The following is a 20,877-nucleotide window of genomic DNA, read 5'->3' as shown; positions in this document are numbered from 1 at the left end:
GTTGCCCAGAAAACTTCTTGTTGAGATAGGAAATCTTCCTACTTTTACACGTCTTTAAGGCATCACATAATCACATTTCTATGGGAAATATAAATAATTCAAATAACTCTGAAAAAGAAAGGGCTTGATTATTGTATATTACAATTTAAGAAAAAAAAATCAAATTTAACAAAAAGCTGACAATCAGATCTGAAGCATTACAGGAAGTTTCTTGCTCATTTTCTCCAGAGGTTAAACCAGAATATTTTTTAAAGAGGGCAGAAGTTTAAGGTCTAGCTAGGGAATAAAGACATGTTTTGTCTGACACTTCCCAAGTCAAATCCAACATTTATCAAATGATTCTTAAGTGCTGTATTTAAAAAAAATACAGCCAGGAGCTGGCAACCTGGGTATATTAAGCTTTCATTATTGTAAATTTGTATTTTAAAAACCCAATGTCTTTTTCGTAAATATGCAAGGGCTTCCCTGACAATTTCTCTTCTTGTAAAGCCACCTCTCACTAAAACATGTTAAATAAAACTCCTATATCTAAAATGAATTCTTGGCATCTGGGAGTTTAAAATCTCCCCCAAATTCAGAAGGGGGTTAAAAAGCTGTATAATTATAGTTCATCTGAGTGCAAGTCATAATCAAAAATGTTGAAAACCAAAAAGTAATATCTTAGAATGGCATTTAAAACAAAAAAAAAAGTACTTACTGGCATTTTAAAATTTTTCCTGCAATCTGTTATTCGTTAAATCAGAAGAAAAGGTGTGCTACCATTCTGGATAAGGCAAACAATATTCAAAATTGTCATTAACTAAAAACAACTGGCCACCACTATGTGAAAAACCAAATGCTTTAATGAGGCTATCAAGAACAACAGTTCAATTATTTCATTGGATACATTAATATCGATCCATAATATACAGTGCTATGGACCATACAGAAATTATTGCTGCATCCAACAGCAGGTGACTATATTATTAACATTACAGTACCAAGCGTCCGCAAGAGACAGTCATTTGTCATTTTTTTTTTTTAAGAAATAGGGTTTTTTTAATATACTGTTATCAACACCAACTTTTCCCCAGTGCATTTTTAAAAAATATTAATAAGTGCATTCCTTTGTGCTTTATTTTATATCTCTTAACTTCCTATGTATTTTATTTGTTCTTATTGCTTTATTATTTAAAAACAACCAGAAAGAACTTTGTCATCCTATGTATGACCAGGTTGGTTGTAGGATTTTTGGCAAAGTCAAAAGGTTTGGTATTTCCATTGCCTTACCCAGAGGCAGGTGGACAAGTTTGGCATTTTGGTCACTCCATATGGAGGCCCAACCCCAAGTCACAAGTCTGTTCTCAGGGATGGGGGGAGTGGTGTGGATCGTTCTCTCGTTGTCATAAACGATGACCCCAAACCACCGCTTCTTGGCTTAACTAGTCCCTAAAACAAATCCACACTCGATTTGGCAAAAAAGAAAGAAATAAAACCACCCCCGAGGCTGCAGCATTCTCCTGGGCTTCCTCACCCGTCACTCCCAGAAATTGTCTCTTAAGAAGAAGGGGATGGGGAAGCAGGCGACAGTGAGCTCAGGAGTTGCGAAAGTCAGGACAGTGGTACGAGATGCCATGCTTCCTCTCAACAGAGCTTTCTATAAGGTCACTTAGCCCTGGCCATATTCCCTGGGCCAGGAGCTAGTCAACCTTGCTCCATTTTTAAGAACCCTCACCATCAGCTAAAGAAAACAAGCATCATACCGTCGAGATCTTTGACTTCTGCACCCAGCTCCCCTCCCCCCATATAAATATGAAGAGAAAAATAGACAATGCTATGATTGTATCAGTGAACACTATGGTACAGTTAGCTGTTCATGCAGATTTGCATCACTATTCTAGGAAAAGAGCTATACAATTAAGGGGATTGAAAGAATGGGAATTAATTTTCCCTACCCCCTTCGGTAATAAAGCTATAAAACTGATAGCATCATCAATGTTTCCAAGGATTCTCATTGCCCAACGTGCATGGGAACTATGCAGTTGATTATTTTCACGGAAGCCATCCATTCATACATCTGACAATCACACCTTCTCTTTGAACCCTCCAATACCCATCCACCAATTCGTATTTGACATTTAAACTCATTTTCTTTTTTTTAAAAAAACCCCTCCTGAATAAGGTTTCCTGATGAAAGAAGTTGGCACTCTGTCACTAAAATATATTTAATATGAAAAATATCTGAAGGAAAATTGGAAGCTCTTATATTGTCTACATAGGCACCATGCTCCATGTTCCTCTTGACTATAGATACCATCTTGAAACTGTCTCCTATATTACGGTTCAGTCAGTGCTAGTCCAAAAAAGACTACTGCTATATTTAAGGCACTTCATTCTGAATGGATATGCTTTATGCCACTTGCTATTCAATTGTAGGCTGCTACTGAGAAATTCCATTCAACAGCCTGGCTCTTAACACCATATGTCAGCTGTACAAAACACGTAGGCCAGATAGATTACATGTAACACTACTGTTGTTGCAAGGGACTACACAAGTAGATAATGCACTGAAACTAACTTACAACTTCGCTGCTTGTTAAAACACTGTTATCAAGTAACAGTAATTTGCCAATACAGTATTTCTCTCCTTCCAAAAATTCAGCAAGTTTGCTGAAATAAACCCCAATTTAAATGACCATAATGGGCGTATTAACGCTATGGTTATCAGTCTCCAAGAATATTGCTACTTTTATATCACTAAAAATAAATATGTAAGTTTCTTTTCTCTAGAAAGCCAGTTTTAACCTATTAATACTACACCTTAAATGTGTGGAAAAAACAGTTCCGAGTGAGACTGTAATATACAAAATATTCGCAAAGCTCTCTTTAAACACAAGACCTTGCATAAAAGTGTTCTTTCACGTGTGTACAAAGAATGCGGAACACCACCAGTGAGTTGTAAAAATATTGAAAACTTGCCATTTTAAGATGCATATTCTTACAAATTAATACAAACATACTGAAAAGAACAATGATAATAAAGAAACTGTACAAATCAAATGAACAGTAAAACATAATTTAAAAATAAAAATAGGAAAGCCAATTAGAAATGTGCCCAGTTTGGTTTTCTTTATCAAAAGTGAAATTGAAGAGAGAAAAAAGAAAAAAAAAAGACAACTTGCAGTGCTCCTCAATATTTTACTTTGAGAGGACACTCATTTCCTTTTCAAAATAAAATATATCTTATGGAAAATTGAATCACACTCATTGATGAGGAAAACTGTAACAGAGCAAAGAGTGAAGGACAGCAAGATTAGAGCCCATGTTTCAGAGCCTAGGTCTCTAACCCTTCAATTTCACTTGCACCTAAGTAAGGGATCAGTTACATTTTCTAACCAGACAATCCTCATGAAATTGGGTGTACTTCTTTTTTTTTCTTTTACAGAATAGTGTATTGCCTTAAATAGTTTGCAGTAGAAAAACTAAATGCTGTTAGAACAGTACTGGATCTTTAATGCAGTACCAATGAATCAATACATTTACAAAATAAAAAAAGGTTAGTGTGGATTTCTTCCTTTCTTTCCTCAATCTCTTTCTCTCTGCCTTTTTTTTTTTTTTTTTAATTTTTGGTTGCTCTACATTCTTTCGATTAAACTTTACATTTAATTTCCAAAGATGTCACAGGCATAAAAATCTCAAACCAAGTTTCCCCTGAATAAAAATGGACAGAAATTTCTCTGATGCAGAATCCTCTTGCTCAGAAAGCTGAAGTCCAGGGTGAATTCAGTTCGCAGATACTGTACACTCATTGTACAACACTTCGGAGGCATCTGTAGTTGTAAAATAGAATATACAAGTCTGTTTCACAAAATTCTAAAAATAAAATATATCCTGGGCTATTGATAAAGCATGAAAAAAACTTCCATATTAAAGGAAAATTATCAAGAAACCCCCTTTGGGTAAATTATGAAACCTACGAATCAAGAAAGGAAGCAGTTTCTGGAAGCGCAGGGCAGGGAGGGCCCGCTAACAAGCGTGCTCGGCTTCTTCCATGCTCATGCTGCTCCTTCGGCTGCTCGTTTTGGAAGCTCCGGGGGACACTGACGAAAGCAGTGGGTCAGTTACGCCCACGGGAGAAAGCGTGTCATCCATCAGGATGTCTTCCAGTTTGGATCCCATTTTCGTGGGGACGCCGTAGGCTTGGCTACTCTCGGTCCCGGCTCCAAGGCTGTTGTTGAAGGTGATGGTTCCGTCTGTGAGGTCGAGTGTCGTCGTACAAGGCAGGTCTGCATGATGCTGAAGGAGATCTTGGTTGCAGTTCTCGAGAGTGGGCTCTTGCTTGATGATCCGATTCACCAAATCAGGGGAGCAGAGGCCCGTGGATGGAATGAGGGAAAGTCCGTGAGCTCGAGCCTGCATTTCAAGTTCCTGAAATGAGAGTAAAAAAAAATCAGATGTTTCAAGAGGCGGAGTACAGAGGACTTCAGGGCAGTCCAAGTACTGTATGTGATACTATAATGGGGCATACGTGTCATTATGTATTTGTTCAAACTTATCGGATGTACAACACCAACAGTGAACTCTAAGGTCAAGCGGGGACTTTGGGTGACGATGTTGTATGGTGTAGGTACATCAGCTGTGGCAAATGTACCACTTCAATTTCAGTATGTTAATACAAACATACTGAAATGTGGCTAGCAGTGGACCCGTGGGACAGCCAGGAGCATATGGGGAGTCTCTCTATACCTTCTTCTCAATTCTGCTGTGAACCTAAAATTTCTCTAAAAAGTAAAGTATTAGGGGCGCCTGCGTGGCTCAGCCAGTTAAGCATCTGCCTTCGGCTCAGGTCGTGATCTCAGCGTCCTGGGATCCAGCCCCATGTGGGGCTCTCTGCTCAGCAGGGAGTCTGTTTCTCCCTCTCCCTCTGTGCTCACTCTCTCTCTCTCTCTCTCTCTCAAATAAAGAAATGAAATCTTTTTTAAAAAAGTAAAGTATTAAAAATCAGACACTTGGAGGAAAAAACAATAAATTATGAAAATAATCTTTTTTTTGCTCTTTTCAATTAATAAATGCTATTTCTTAAAATAGAGTATAGGAACCACCGGTAGTATGTGATGTGAGTTTTAGGTGCTACACGGATTTCATTAGGTATTAAATACAGAGACAGTCTCTCCCAGATGTTCATATTTCTGAAGATAAATTTTAAAAACACAGAAATAAAAACAAATATGAATATAAAATTTCAAAATGTGAGCTGATTAAAGGAAAGTGTTCAGTAAATAATGCAGTTCTGGGGTCCCTAAACTGTGTGCACATATCCAGGGGTGTGCTGCAGGGAACTCTCAGGGTACTGTGACATTTTCAGATATCTGGGGAAATAGCACACTACTCTGAGAACTACCAAATTCAAGATGGTCCGCAGTCTCAGCATTAAACTGTGCGACATGCTTCTCCATCATGTATCATTGCGAAGGCGGGTCTTTGGTGGTTGCTGTGATAAAAAGTAAGAATTCCATGAAAACCAACACGGGATGAGAAATGAGGGCGGCACTGTCCAACCAGATTCCGTGGCTGGAGAAGGTGTGCAGTGTGCAACAGACACACACATCCCACTAGTAGGTAATGCAGTTATTAAAAAATAAAATAAAAACGCTTTTTTTCTTTCGGCTTATATGTTTTGTATTTTCAAGTGGCGACTAAGTTGTTAGGACCTAAATATTCAGTAAGTTGCTTGGACCTAACAAAGAAATGGTAGGTATTGCTTTGGCCGAGGGCAGAGTGAAACAGTTCTTAAGATAGAAGGGTATCATGACCTAATAAAGTCTGGGTGGGAATGGCGAAACTTGTAGAAGTTGTACATAAGGAACTTAAGTTTGAGAAGTGTCACTTAACTCATCTTACCAGGGCCAAGGGAAGTATGGCGTTTGGTTGGTTTCTGTTTTTTTTTATTTCCAAAAGAAAGTTCTTATAGGGAGGATGAATAATTCCTTTCTATGCTTCTTCACATCCCTTATATAATGGGCTGAATTGAAAAATTTATTATGTTCCAGGGTCATGAGATCAAGCCCCACGTCAGGCTCCCCGCTCAGTGCCCTGCTTGAGAGCCTCTCTCTGCCCCTCTCCCCACTTGTGCTCTCTCTCTCTCTCTCCCCGTCTCTTCTTTCTCAAATAAATAAAGTAAATCTTAAAAAAAAAAGAAAAGAAAAGAAAAATTCGTATGTTCAAGTCCTAACTCCCAGCACCTCAGAATGTGACTCTGTTTAGAGATGCTGTTTTTTAAAGAAGTAATTAAGTTCAATGAGGTCATTTGGGTGGGCCCTAATCCAGCCTCCAATAGGATAGATGTCCTTAGAAGAAGAGGAGATTAGCATATGATCTCACTGATATGTGGACTTTAAGAAACAAGGCAGAGGATCATAGGGGACGAGAGGAAAAAATGAAACAAGATGAAACCAGAGAGGGAGACAAACCATAAGAGACTCTTAATCTCAGGAGACAAACTGAGGGTTGCTAGAGGGGAGTGGGGGTGCCGGGATGGGGTAACTGGGTGATGGACATTGGGGAGGGCACGTGATGTAATGAGCGCTGAGTATTATATAAGACTGCTGAATCACTGACCTTAACAGTACATCATGTTAATTAATAGAATTTAAATTAAAAAAAAAAAGAAGAGATTAGGACACAGGGACACACCTAGGTAAGACCACGGGAAAACACAAAGAAGAGGCAGCCTTCGAGAGAAGTAAAGAAAAACCAATCCTGCCCCCACCCTGACCTTGATTTCCAGCCTTCAGAACTGCGAGAAGATGCAGCCCTGGTGTTTCAGCCTCCAGACCAGTGGTATTTATTAGAGCGGCCTGAGAAGACTAATGCACTTCCCAAGTGTCACAGCCTCCCTGGGTTCCTCGTTTCAAAATGCCTTCCAAGTGTGCCCTTTCCACTCTCCCTGAGTATCCCTGGATCCCTCCTAAAATGAACCCAAATGACTCTCGATGAGCATTCTGCTTCTATGTGCCAAGACGATCCTTTCTATGCTTGCCATACACTAATATAGTAAGGACAGAATATAAATTTGAAGCAAGTCACGGTGCCTCACGAAGGAGGGAAAAGTAGCCTCCCACGTGATCCAGCCACTCAACCTTTGCCCACAAGCCTAGAAATGCATGTTCCTGAAAAGTCATGTTCAGTGTGCAGTAGAGATCGTTCTCTGGACGCATGACACGTCAGAGACGGGAGCCTGAGATGTCACACAAGTATGTACATGTTCCTTTGCTCGATCTCCAGAAACACAAGTCTCTTCAGGCATCATTTTAAAGCCTTGGGCTGTTTAATAAAATTATGGTTCCAATGATATTAAGGCTTCATGCTCTTTCTTCTGTGAAAATTTCTGCATGCATCACTTGGAGCGAAAATGAAAGGAAGCCCTTAGGCCCAAGCTTAAAACATGCACTATTGTAAATCTACACCAACATGCTAATAAGAACAGCTCCTCCATACATGTAGTTTGTCTTAAAAAGAAAGTTGGATAAAAAGAGGCAAACATCTTACTCTGATCTCCTGTTGTTTAATTAAAAATGTTTATCAACTGATTAAAGCATTACTTAGATTTCTAAACAATGTGCTAAGTCTCATCTGGAGAACTCAGGCTCATCGTATGGCAGAGCCTCCCTAATTACCAATGTGTTCCGTGATATGCAAAAGCTCTACGGGCTGCCCCCCACTGTCACTGGAAGAAACCCACGACATCCTCACCGTGGCACTTCTAATCCACGTTTTTCACAATACTCATATTCCACACAAAGAGACGTGTTTGGATGCTGAAAACAAACTTAGCTTCTCTTTCAAAAGAGTTCCTATGTTTTAACATTTGTATAAGGAAATAACACATTAGTATAAGCTGCTTTTATAAATGGGTATGTCACGTTCAAGAGAAAAGGACCTATGGCTACTTACTGAAGAGATCATATGAACATAAAACAAACAACAAAAAACAAAAAAAGATTAAAAAAAAAAGGGATTTTCAAATGACATGCAACCTCTGCTTCACTATGGACATTCGAAAATGCACCCCCTAGGGGAGAATCGTCATCTGACCCCCTGCTGAAGATCACTGCCTGCAATGGGAGAAGTGATACTGAGAGATGTCAACAGTGTTCTGGGGCGCTCAAAAGATCGGAGATCATTATTATAAATGAATGACACACACCACCAGATCAAACACACTGCTGTCTGAAGGGTCAGGCTTTGCTTGCCACCAGAGTTGCACTGGAAACCTGAAAAAATGGTAAAAGCGGGGGGGTCCATCTACTCAAGAAGAAGGTACTCTGTTGGCTCTTACTGGTGGGTTGTGTTCAAGGTCAGCAAGTAAATGAAAATTACTCTTGCCAATTCCTTTGGTCAGCAGCAGAGAGGCCATTTTTCTTTGTCTTCTTCAAGACAGTTTCAGAGGAAGTTATGTGCTTACTCTCAGCCGGAGAGCCTGAGCACCTACGAGGAATACCAGGAGCTGATACCATAGGACTGCCCCATCTCACACTTCACACTGCTATGTGTACTCGAGACATAGAACAACAGATGAATTCCACATATCAGAGTTAGTATTTCTCCCTCTAAGAATAAACAGTGTGAGTTAAAGATACATATATACATACATATGGTATAATTTCACTATCTGTAACTATTTCTACAATTTTTATCTTGAGGATAAGATCGTCTGGATGTCTCCAAGTTCCCTATAAACATGCGCTTTGACCATGGGCTACATGCCCCCACCAAATACTAAGGCATGTTGGTATTTCACAACTTCAATCAATCTCACTATTGGAGGTAATTATTGCTACTGATTGAATGCTTGCATCCCCATCCCACCCCTGCCAAAACTCATATGTTGAAATCTAATCGCCAGTACGATGTATTTGGAGGTAGGGCTTTGGATGGTGATGAGGTCATGAGGGTGGAGTCCTCATGAATGGGATTCATGCCCTTATAAAAGAAACACCACAAACCCCCCTCCCCTGCTGCCATGGTGAAGACCCAGAGACACTACCCCTGTCTATGAAACAGGAAGCAGACTCTTACCAGACACTGAATCTACCTGCACCTTGATCTTGGACTTCCTAGTCTCCAGAGCTCTGAGAAATAATGTTTGCTGTGTAAGCCACCCAGTCTGTGGTATTTCGTTACAGCCGTCCAAATGCACTAAGACAGTTATGTTCTATAAAGTTGCTCTGAACTCCGAATTAGTAAATACCAAACGATTGCTTCTAGAGGAAATACAGAGTTAGGTTTCTATGAGTGTCTTAGTCACATTTTCATTAACCGATTGACATATAACCTTGTTTTATGTTCAAAGGCACCTTAACACATAACGTTGATTCATTAACGCTGAACTCACAGCCAACAGCACTGCAACTCACCTACGAAGGAAACTCATCTCCGTAAGACACCTCACAGCCTTTTCATGCTTAGGAACACCAGACAACTTCAGTAATGCTCTTAGGGGCCATTTTAAACAGCAAAATTCACCCATATAACCCAGAGAAATGTGAAAAGCCTGGGACTAAAGACCATGAAAAGGATGCTTATTTATAGCGTGAGCTGAAATAAGACAACAGGTCATTGCCTTGTTCGATCTTAACTCAGATTAGCCACTCTGCACATGTCCACGAAGGACCACGAGAGTGCCAAGAATGTTGATCTTGGGGTTACGGTGAATTTTTATGAGTAGCAAATTCACAAACAGGGAATCCATAAATAACGAGTAGCTACTATATTAGGATCGTGTAAAAATCAAGTCCCCCATGGCTCATTATATCCCCTTCTCCTTCCACCTCCAAGTCAGGGACATATTGCAAACCGCTCACAACACATGCCCCATACCTGTATTCTGAGCAGCAAATGCCGGTTGGCGTGCTCCAGTTTCTTCTGTCGGTTTTCAAGTTCTTTTGCACGTTGCTGTTCTCGTTGCAACTTTCGGATATAGTCCACAGATGCTTTTAAGATGGTTCCCTTGTTCCAGCGCATGTCTCTGTAGCGAAGAGGAAGAAAACAACCTTTTTCGGGATTTGAGGCACAATGAAAATTCATTATTCAGGGCATGAATAATGCAATAATAATGCAATGATTTCTAAAGATACCGTAATCAATGACACGTTGATGACAGCTACCATTCACTGAGTGCTTCCATGTGCTGGACACTATCCACCCCCTTCTTAGACGTTATCCTACTTGTCCCAGACAAGCACCTTGGAAAGGAGGGGTGTGGTGCACGTGCTAAAACAGATACTATTCAATATGCCCTTGGTTACAGAGCTACTCTAAGGTGGAGTCAGGACTTAAATTTAGTTCTGTTGATTACAAAAATCAATATTCTTAAAAACTATATTAAAGAGCTATAGGTTTCTAGGACTATCAAAGTTAACTCATTCAGACAGGCAGAATAAGCTACAGTTAAAAAAAAATTCAGTGAGATCCTACTACTTGACCATGTGAAGCATAAAAGTGGGATCCTTGGATTTTCTCATGAATATTCCTGGCCAAGTTCTCTAACCTCTCTCTGTGTCCCTGTTTCTTCATCTATAAAATGGTGATACTACACATGTATGAACAGCCTCGCAGGTACGTTACTGAACTCTAAGGAGGCCTCTTAGAGGAATGTGCTAGGAAAAGTCTAGAATGCAATTCAAGTAACAGAGCAGGCACTGTGTTAAAGGCTCAACAGAATAATTATAATGGTTATCTTTAAATAGCATTTACTATGTGCTAGGTTTGTTTTAAGGTGTTTTACAGATCATTTAATCACAACAACCTCAGTGGCTAGGCACTAATATTGTCCCCATTTTGTAGAGTGGGAAACAAAGGCACAGAGAGGTGAAGTAATTTGCCCAAGGTCACACAGCTAGGAACTGGCAGAGGCAGGAAGCCTAGAGGATATGGCTCCAGACTCCATGCACTGAATCATTATATCATTCTTCTCATGTGACAGAGTCCTCAAAACAACCAGACTAGGAAGGAATATTCTGAACACCCCTGCCTTTTTTAACAGATGAGGAAAATCAAGTGTCTTTCCCAACATCACACATCTAGTAAGGGACTGTTTTGGAATTCGAACCCAGGCAGCCTGAGCTTGGTGCCTTTGAGTTTTTAAATCACTGTAGCTGTAATGTACTCATGTATATGAGGAAATTAAGAACACCATTAAAATGTAGGTAAAAGTGAACTGAAAAATTTAGAGCACTCCAGAAAAATAATTAAGAATGAAATTATAATTACATAAGTAGTATTTCTGGGGCACCTTAAATTAATCTGAGCTCTTTCATAGACAGTGCTCATGATGACAATGACAAGGACAATGAAAAAAAATCAAAAACAACTTCATGTATGAAAACTCTTCTACCCCACAACCTACAGCTGCTCGAGGCAGATGGGAAGTATCAGCCGGGATGTATGAATGGAGGGTCATTAAAACAAGTCACCAAGTAATTGATCCTCCTATGGATTAGATGAAAACAAAACAGAAGTTCTCTCACGAGAGGCAGACTTACAGACCCCAGAGAATTCCCTGGGGGGGGGGGGGGGGTTGATCCCTGGGGTCTGAGCACTGAAGAGGGCTACCCAGGGAGGTGTCCTGAGATAGAGGGAGCACCGAGCTAACTTGTTTAAGGTTCGGGGCTGAGATCAAAGTAACAGACCCTTTGGCAGCCAGAGAGAAATGTAACTATAATGAAAGATGCTTTAATGAGGCCAGGAAGTTGAAAAACCCATACTGACACATGTAAGTAGCTACTCAGTTTTTAAGAAGTGACTATTCCAACCAATTATCTTATTAGGTTTTGCTTCCTTGTGAGACCCAATCAATCAATTATGCCTTTAGGCTTAAAGGAAGGGTATTCAAACTTTTTTTTTCCCTTATAATTAGAGAGCAACCCTTTTTTCACACAGAAGTATAAAAAGATCCCCAATATATAAATTAACAAAAGCAGATCTGCTGTAGGGGAGGAGAGCGTATGGGGCTAAGACCCTGGTCAGCTGGACTGTGTCCCTATAGCAGCCCCAGAGCCTGTTCCAGAAACTGGTATGAAAAAACTCCCATTAGAGATATAGTCCATTTATCTTAAAACAATGCCTACAATTAAAGATCATTATCAGTTCAGATTATAAACACGTAAGTATTCTAATACAATAGAGAAAGAAGATATGCAAATAGAGGCTTTCACTGCAGCCCCATAATTTCATAATACGTTGCTAAAGAGATTCATATGCTACAGTTTAAAAGAATATGCTAAAAAGTGAAAGCTGATAAAGAACAGGAAAATGGGAATTCAATTTCAACTATCATGCAAGACTGACTATAGGAAATGAAGGTCACAGCCCCTTAGTAGGATAAATTTGTGCTGCAGAACTGAGAATTTGAATGTTTTGAGTTTCAAAATGGCTTTCCTTGAAACGTGGGAAAGCAAAATGTTGATGATGGAAATTGTGCTTGAACATCCATCAAAACCACCTTACAATGGGCAATGATTTTATTTTATTTTGTCACAAATTCCCTGACAATAATGTGAATAGCAAATTTAATAAGCCTTGCATGAATAATGCTTGATTTCATCTTTACATTTTATTAGGTAGCTAAAAGGTCATATTCAAAGGCTAATTTCATCGGATGCCTGTGGGAGCCATTAAAATGTATACATCCTCTAGCCCCTTACTTCAAATGGGCCACTTTCTAATGGATAAAAATTGTGTATTTGTTGTCCTACTTGCTGACGTTGTTGGTAGGAAAATTATCTTTACAACTGTTATCTGCGTCTGAAAGGGGGTGGAAGGTAAGCAGAGACTGGAAACTGAAACCCAAATTAGCTGACGTGTACTTAAAAAGAAGATTAAAAATTACTTTTCTACAGATTGGTAACATACCAAGGGCATGCAAGTTTTCAAAAAAAATTTGTGACCTTTTGTCGGTTGAATATTGTTAAACTCGAAGTCTCTAATACCAGCTCTCAGGACCCATACATATTGTATGAGTACAGCAAATAGTCAACAAATCTAGTCTCAACAGCTATTGAAATCTCTGCCCTGCGTGAATCGTTAAGAGAATTTTTCTAGCAGCTTGGTGATCACTTGCCAAGGAGTCTCAGATTTCAGAAAGCCACCTCCTCATATCCAAAGCTAACAGCTGATGTCCACTAACCCTTAAATACAATTCGGTTGATTTCTCTCAAAATTTTAGTTTGATGAGACAAACCAAAAGAAAGGAACAAGAAGCATACCAGAAATGGAACCAAAAAGAGAGGGGGTACTTCTTGACTCTAGTTTCTGTACCTGTGCACTTTTTGCAACATATGAATAAACATTAAGGTACCAAAAACTATATGATGCAGATTAACATGGAATTGTACTCACGGATCATTTGACTTGGGAATCAAAGTACCTAGTTCCTTAATGCGGTCATTTATGTTAAATCGTCTTCTTCGTTCAACTTCAAGAAAAGAGCACAGGAAGGGACAATTAGTAACAGCCACCACATACTATTTAGTATATCTTGTTAAAGCCATGTGTGCATTAACTTTGCCGGCCCAAGGCCATATAACCCGAATCTGTATTTCCCCATTGTTATCATGTTTTTGGTACTGAGGTTAAAGCACTTCCAAAAAATGGGCTACCTTTGTACAGAACTTTATCATTTACAAAGTCCCGAGGTTGTAATTTCTCATTTGATCCCGTAACACCACTGAAATTGGAGTGAGTATCCTCAATTATAAATGTCAAAACTACTTGGGGGATATTAGGGACTTGACAAGGACACCCAGCAATAAGTGGGAACAGCCAGAACTCAACCCTGAGTATTCAGATTAGGGGGCAGCGAACTTTTACAGGGCCAGATGAGTTACTTTTGGCTTTGAGGGCCAAATGGCAAAACTGAGGATATTATGTAGGTACCTAAATAACGAAAGAGAAAATAGATTTCCATAGATTTTTTTTTTCTTTACTGACAAAATTCAAAATGTGGTAATATTAACTGTATACAATTTTTTTGCAATGCAAGTCTACCAACAAGAAGCACTGGGTGCCAGAATATTCTTCTTACTTTTTTTTTTTTTTTTAAACCATTTAAAAATGTAAAAAACCCAGGGGGCAAAATTGGAGGGGGAGACGAACCATGAAAGACTATGGACTCTGAGAAACAAACTGAGGGTTCTAGAGGTGAGAGGGGTGGGGGGATGGGTTAGCCTGGTGATGGGTATTAAAGAGGGCATGTTCTGCATGGAGCACTGGGTGTTATACGCAAACAATGAATCATGGAACACTACATCAAAAACTAATGATGTAATGTACGGTGACTAACATAATAAAATTTAAAAAAAAAAGGTAAAAAACCTTCTTAGCCTAGAGGACATACAAAACTCCCTGCTCTAAGCTCTGTCTTGCCCAACAGAAATGCAATGCAAGTAATTTCTGTAATTTTAAATTTTCTAGTAGCCGCATTGAAAAAGTAAAAACAGAGGTAAAATTAGAGTATTTTTGTAAACCCAATATACCCCAAATACCATCACTTCACTGTAATCTATGTAAGTATTAATAAATTAAATGTTGAACATTCTTTCTTGGTACTAAATTTTTTAATCCAGCGTCTTTTTTATCCTTACAAGCACATCACAATTTGAACTAGCCACATTTCAAGTGCTCAGCAAGCAGCTCTGTTGAGTGGCTAGAGAACAGAGTAACACAAGTCCAGGAGTCAAGTCCAGCTTGTTTAACTACACCATGCATCCTAATGGCATCCCTATTTTATCAATCCAGTTGCGTGGTTAGCTAAATTACCATCTTCTTAGGGGAGGATGAAACAGTAAAGCATATGAGTTAATAAATGTTTCTAATTTACCTACTCTGGCAAATAAATTCCAAATAACTTAAGGTCTAATAAGTTGGATTGAAGATGTTAATATTTCACTTTAAACATATTATGTCCTGATACATATTTATATTTAACCTACTAATACTCCATACACTTAGGTAAATAATATTATGTGCTACTTTCCCAACACGTTTTTTTTTTTTTCTTAGCTGGGCGATCACTTCTATGATTCAGTCAGTTACATAAAATACTCCCTTATCATTAAGCTTTTATAAAATAGAAATAGTGATACTCAATGGGTCTAAAGAAGGAATTTTTGGACCTCTGATCTTCTAGCTAAGCTCCTCTAAAACTCTGAAGCATGACATGTTTTCTTACTTTTCCAAGCATATAATAATCATAAAGATTCAAACAGCACTGAAATACATAAGGTGAAGTAAAAGTCCCCTATGATCCAAATACGACCACTGTTAAGTTTCTTATACATCCTTTGGGATGATTTTTCATTCTCCAAACATGCTGCGTACCCAGGGCACTGTTCTTGGGACTCTTCTTGATCTCCATTCACTTAGTGGTGACCTCATTTAGTCTCATGGTTTTTAACACCACATACGCACTGATGACCTCCCTAGTTGTATTTCCAGCTCAGACATGTCTCTGGAACCCCAGACTCACATGTCTGACTACTAGATGTTTCCACAGGGAGGTCCAATGAACAGCCCTAATACTCCACACACAAGCTCCTGGTTTTCCATGCTCAAATAACTCTACCCACAGGCTTTTCCACCTCATTTAATGTAACTCCATCCTTCCAGTTACTTAAGCCAGAACCTTGGAATCAATTCTGCACCTCTCTTCCTCTCATATCCCACATCTGATCCATCATCAAAGTCTGTTGGTTCTACCTTCAAAATATTTCTAGAATCTGTGCACTTCTAACCTCCACTGCTACCTGAGAGAAGCCACCATCCTCTCTCGCCTGGATGACTGCAATGCTCCTAACTGCTATCTCTGTGTCACCCATGCTCACTGCTTCCTACCCACTTTGGTCTATTTAGACCACAATGGCCAGAGGGATCCTGTCACAACATAAGTCAGAGCATCCAACCCCTTGCTGAAAACCTGCCAATCATTTCCCACCTCACCTAGACAAAGGCCAAGTCCTACAAGGATCTGGTGGGCTCCCATCCCTCTGACATCATGTTCTCCTCTCCCTCTCTGACCACATCTTCTGTCATGACTCACCTGTGTCCCACCTCCCTTCAGCCCCATGGGCTGCTTGCAATTCCTCAACCACTTTAGGACTCCCCAACTTTAGGACTTCATACTGCTCTTCACCCTGCCTGGAACACTCTTCCCCCAGATATCTGAATGGCTCTGCCCTCTCCTCCCTCAGGTAGTGACTCAAATTTACTTAAGAGCCTTCCCTGACCACCCTACTTAAAAATGAACCACCACCTCCTCCCATGCTTATCCTGACACTCTATCCCATTGCCTGCACTTTGTCTTCTCACAGAACCTTCTACCATCTGCATAGTTCATTTATTTGAATATATATATATATGTATGTATATGTATATACGTATATTTATTCATTGATGCATTCCAAGTACCCGTAATGAATCTGGCACCCAGTAGGCCCTCAGTAATTTAGTATTAAACAAAGAAAGATACACTTAAGGTAGGATTATAGTAAAAATGATTCTGCACCTATCTTTTCTCACTTAACAGTATATTGTTGACATCATGCAACATTTAGATATATTACCCCTTATTTAATGCAGTACCTTCCCTCCCCAGTTATTTTTTATTATAACTTGCAAAATATTGCAAAACATACAAAAGTGCAAAAAGGAAAAAGTAAAAGCCAACTCTTCACACCATACAACACCTATTTGCCTGAAGAAATTGTCAATGATAAAGGTAAACTCCTAAATCTCCCAGCACACACACATCCCCCACCCCACACACACATACACATCTCTAACCACTGTGATCTTTTTACATAATGAGATACTATACATATTATTCTGCCACTTGCTCTTTTCACTCAGTAATATATTGTGGACACCCAGGTAAATCAGGTGAAACAGACCAACTCCATTTTTCTTGAGCCACTGAGTATCCCGTATATGGATATCCCATAATTTATTTACAAATACTCTACTGATGAATATTTAGACTATTTCCAATTTCTCCATCACTGTCAACGGTATAACAAATGTTTTGGCCAATGCTCACAGGTACATTTTATTCCTGTCGTAATTCTTGCTCTATACTAAAAACACCACCTTACCGTATTTTTTTGCTCATCTATTCTGTCTGACCTTGACTCAAATGGAAGCTCATAAGAGTGGGAAGCCTCTCTGTCTGATTCACTTCTGTAGAAAAATGCCTCGTACAAAATGGGGGCTCAATAAATAGTTATGAGTAAATAAATGAATATATGATTGTGCACATTTTGGCAACTACTTTTACAAGGTTAAGCTTCTAGGAGAGGAAAAGCTATGCCAATGGACAATCTAACCTTGAGTGTTCATTTCTAATGGTTAGATGAGATTTTAATATGTTTTTATAGCCCTCAGAGTGTGACCTGATCATGTTTATACTTTACTGACAACCCTAAACTTGAGAGTTCAGGTGCCTAACTAAGTAAAGGCATTGTTTTTGACAAGATCCAGCTTAGTTTTCCACATTTCAGTTAGGTGAAGTTTTGGATAATGCTTAATTATCTTAATTCTAAGTTCTTTGAAAAGAAGAAATATCTTCGAGTACAACTACTTGGAAGCTGGAGGAGACCTTAGAAATATTAGTGCAAATCTTTTGGTAGAAAGGAGCAAAGCTTCTCAGACCTGAAACAGGAACTGGGAAGGGCAGAATCTATTAAAAGAAAGCACTCACGCCCCTTCTGGGGCCTAGCAGTTCCATTTCTCAGTACCTAACCTGGAGAAACAAACTTCCCTGTACACAAAGAGGCGTGTGCGCAAATGTTCACTATGGCATTGTTTGTAACTGGGAAGAACTGGAAGCAATATCAACACTTAGTAGTAGGAGGATTACTGAATTTCACACAGTCACGCGACACTATGGAATAGTATGCAACAGTTGTTAAAAAGGAGACAGATCTACACTAATAACAGCAAAAGTTCTTCGGGATGGACTGCTGAGTAAGAAAATAAACAGCAACAAGCATGGATAACATGATATGCTTGTGTTACAACAGACACGCACAAAAACCACTGTTTATTCTCTGTGTGCATGTGTATGTTAATACCTGGGCAGAGGCTGGGAAGACCAATGGCAAACTGAAAACAACAACATCAACTCAATGATGATGACTCTCAGGGATCAGAGGAGAACTCTAGCTTTATTCTATCATTTTAAATTCTGGTCTCATTTTACCATTTTTATGAGGACAAAGTACTTATATGTAACCTACATTCTTAAAACTCAATTTAGGAAGAAGAGGACAGGGGGCCATGAGGTGAAAAATTCACACACACGCCAATGACTTCCTACCACCAAACCTCATCTTTTTTTTTTTTTGAATTGTGCAGTCTCTTTTACTTTTGTTTATGAAACAAAATCTTTAGTTCTCATAGGAAAAAGCTTAAAGACTTGGTTAAGAGTAAATTAAAGACATAAAAAATAATTTTAAATGTTGGAAGATATTTTTTTGTCACAGTTCAAGTCAGAAATTTGGGAGGCTACCTCACCCACAGACTCCCCTCCAACTGTTTCTTTCTTTTTTTTTTCTTTCAAATCTCACCGGAGAAGGTGATCCCATAATCCCCTTTTGTTAATAAGTTCCAGTGTGAGCAACACTTATAATTGGGTAGTTGGGGATCAAGTCTCCCTCTCACCAAACACACACACACACACACACACACACACACACACACACACACACATGAGAACTATTACTATAAATAAGTACTCTTCAGAATACTGGAAAAAATTTCAATTTGATCAGGGACAAAATATGGGAAAAACCTTAGTTTCTCTGAAAAACATTTTTTCTTCCATAAATGTACTTTTAACAGCTATGCATATCAATTTCCTCCCACAAGATTTCAAACAATTTGGATATAAGGGGGAACACATCCACTCCAATATCAAACATCATGAACATGAAACCAACTTACTCAAGTTGTGATTGTCCTTTTTTTGCCTCTCTTTAGCCAATGCTCTCGCTTCAGATTCTGTGGGAAAAATACACGCTGTGCACGTGAATGAAGTAATTAGAAACGGGAACTGTTTAAGGCACGCAATGACATAAACTACAAAACATCTCATTTTCTAGATATATATGGAAACTTATCTGACCAGACTGTCATAATAAAAAAAAAATAGGGTTTTTAAAATCATGATTTTTCAAAAGCTTGTATTTTTTCAAAAGCAATATATATCAAATAAATGCAAAGACTTGGTTTCTACAAAATGGTAAAAGACCAGTAACAAAGTTGTCTGACACACTATAAACACACAAGAAGAAAAATAACTAGAAAACTAGAAATTTGTTGTTGATATTCTATTATCAGGAGTTGAATTTTCTTTTCTTTTTTTTTAAGATTTATTTATTTATTTCAGAGAGAGAGAAAGAGAGAGCATAAGCAGGAGAGGCAGAGGGAGAGAGACTCTCAAGCAGGCTCCATGCTGATCGCACAGCCTGACGCAGGGCTTCATGCCACGACCCTGAGATCGTGACCTGAGCGGAAACCAGGAGTTGGACGCTTAACCGACTGAGCCACCCAGACACCCCGGGAGTCAAATTTTCTTTTCATGCAACAGAACTTTTCGTTATTTCTTTGATGCCTTTGTAACATGCTGACATGAAAACTGGGGAGAGAAGCTATCATGTCAGATCTCTGATTGGTGGAAATGGATTCATTTTTTTTTTTTTGGAACTTGGAGCCAGGTTCCAACAGAACTTGCTAGAATGAAACGATGACCCTGAGGAACTCAGACCCTACTAGTCTGAGTTCATAAAAACAAAAATAGGAATAGGGTACAGAGGTGTTTGGTGGCAACTCCATTTGAAAAGATCTATTTGCATTGCAACTCTTGTGGGATCTCTGTGGGGGGATGACTTTGCACCTTACAGAAGGCAAAACAAAACAAGAAAAAGACAGTTGTTTGATTAATCCTGCCATTCTGGGGCCTCTGTTACTTTCTTGTCACAAGTGATATCTGCAACATTACACTACCATCATTCAGAATTTTACCCAAAATTAGAACTCTTTTTAGCATAACTCATAGCCACTGAAGCTTATATATGTATATATATTTATTATATGTGTCTTAGATATACATATATACATATAAATAATTCAGAAGCTGAATTATTTCAATTGGGAAGATCAATCCCAATCATTTTCTATTTTTTTCTCACACGAGCGTTATAGGCATGTTTTACTTATACACCCTCCCCTACAGTATCTTTTTTTTGTTTTGTTTTCTCTTATTTATTTATTTAGTTAGTTATTTAGTTTTTCAGTTTGCCAGCCCCACAACCATGGTTTTCTGCCTATCAACCTCAACCCACCAACTGTGGACCAGCTTTGATAAAGGCAATCCTGTGAACTTCTCTGCCATTTTGTAGCTTCACCTACAATCTCCCCAAGGAGGTAGACTCTTGGCCTTGGGCAGGGGGGCAGTTCTTTCCCAAGCTTAGATAGCCACCCCCTCCACAGCCTTAGGGTATTCTATAGTATTCATCCTCTCTTAGTAGATAAATGCCTATACATGGTTAACAATTCTTTATCTTAAACCTACCCTGTTCAAATCACCTTGCAGTCTCTGCTTCCTGACTAGATCCTAACACAGCTGGGAAAGATAATTTTTTTTTCCCTTAGGTCAGATCTGACTCCTAAGTCTATTCTCTTTTGGCTACATCATGCTGCCTCTCAAGCTAGCAGTGTTCAGAATCACAATTCCTGTCCACCTTCTCCTTTCCCTGGCATTTTACCCTTTTCCTGTCTGGACTGGTCATTTTCTAACATACAAAGTGATTCTAGAAATGTATAGTTCATTATATCAGCTTCTTT

General features: G+C 39.0%; 1 protein-coding gene across 6 annotated transcripts in view; it reads right to left on the bottom strand.

Moving 5' to 3' along the window:
- Positions 1–400: 400 nt before the first annotated feature.
- Positions 401–20,877, bottom strand: part of MITF (melanocyte inducing transcription factor) — a 213,959-nt gene continuing 193,482 nt past the window's right edge. For 3 of the 6 annotated variants that reach the window (XM_032411748.1, XM_032411746.1, XM_032411747.1), the window contains 4 exons: positions 18,976–19,032; positions 13,378–13,453; positions 9,859–10,006; positions 401–4,407 (listed from right to left, as the gene is read on the bottom strand). In XM_032411748.1, coding sequence (XP_032267639.1) covers positions 4,006–4,407; positions 9,859–10,006; positions 13,378–13,453; positions 18,976–19,032 — 683 coding nt within the window. In that variant the 3' untranslated portion in view covers positions 401–4,005. Of the gene's footprint in view, positions 4,408–9,858; positions 10,007–13,377; positions 13,454–18,975; positions 19,051–20,877 lie in introns of all 6 variants that reach the window. The other 3 variants (XM_032411745.1, XM_032411743.1, XM_032411744.1) reach the window with 3 other exon arrangements.

This window comes from Phoca vitulina, unplaced genomic scaffold, assembly GCF_004348235.1.
Source record: "Phoca vitulina isolate PV1807 unplaced genomic scaffold, GSC_HSeal_1.0 scaffold13, whole genome shotgun sequence".
NCBI classification, from domain to species: Eukaryota; Metazoa; Chordata; class Mammalia; order Carnivora; family Phocidae; genus Phoca; species Phoca vitulina.
Note: the sequence above shows the minus strand (reverse complement) of the source record. Positions and strands in the feature narration are given on the sequence as shown.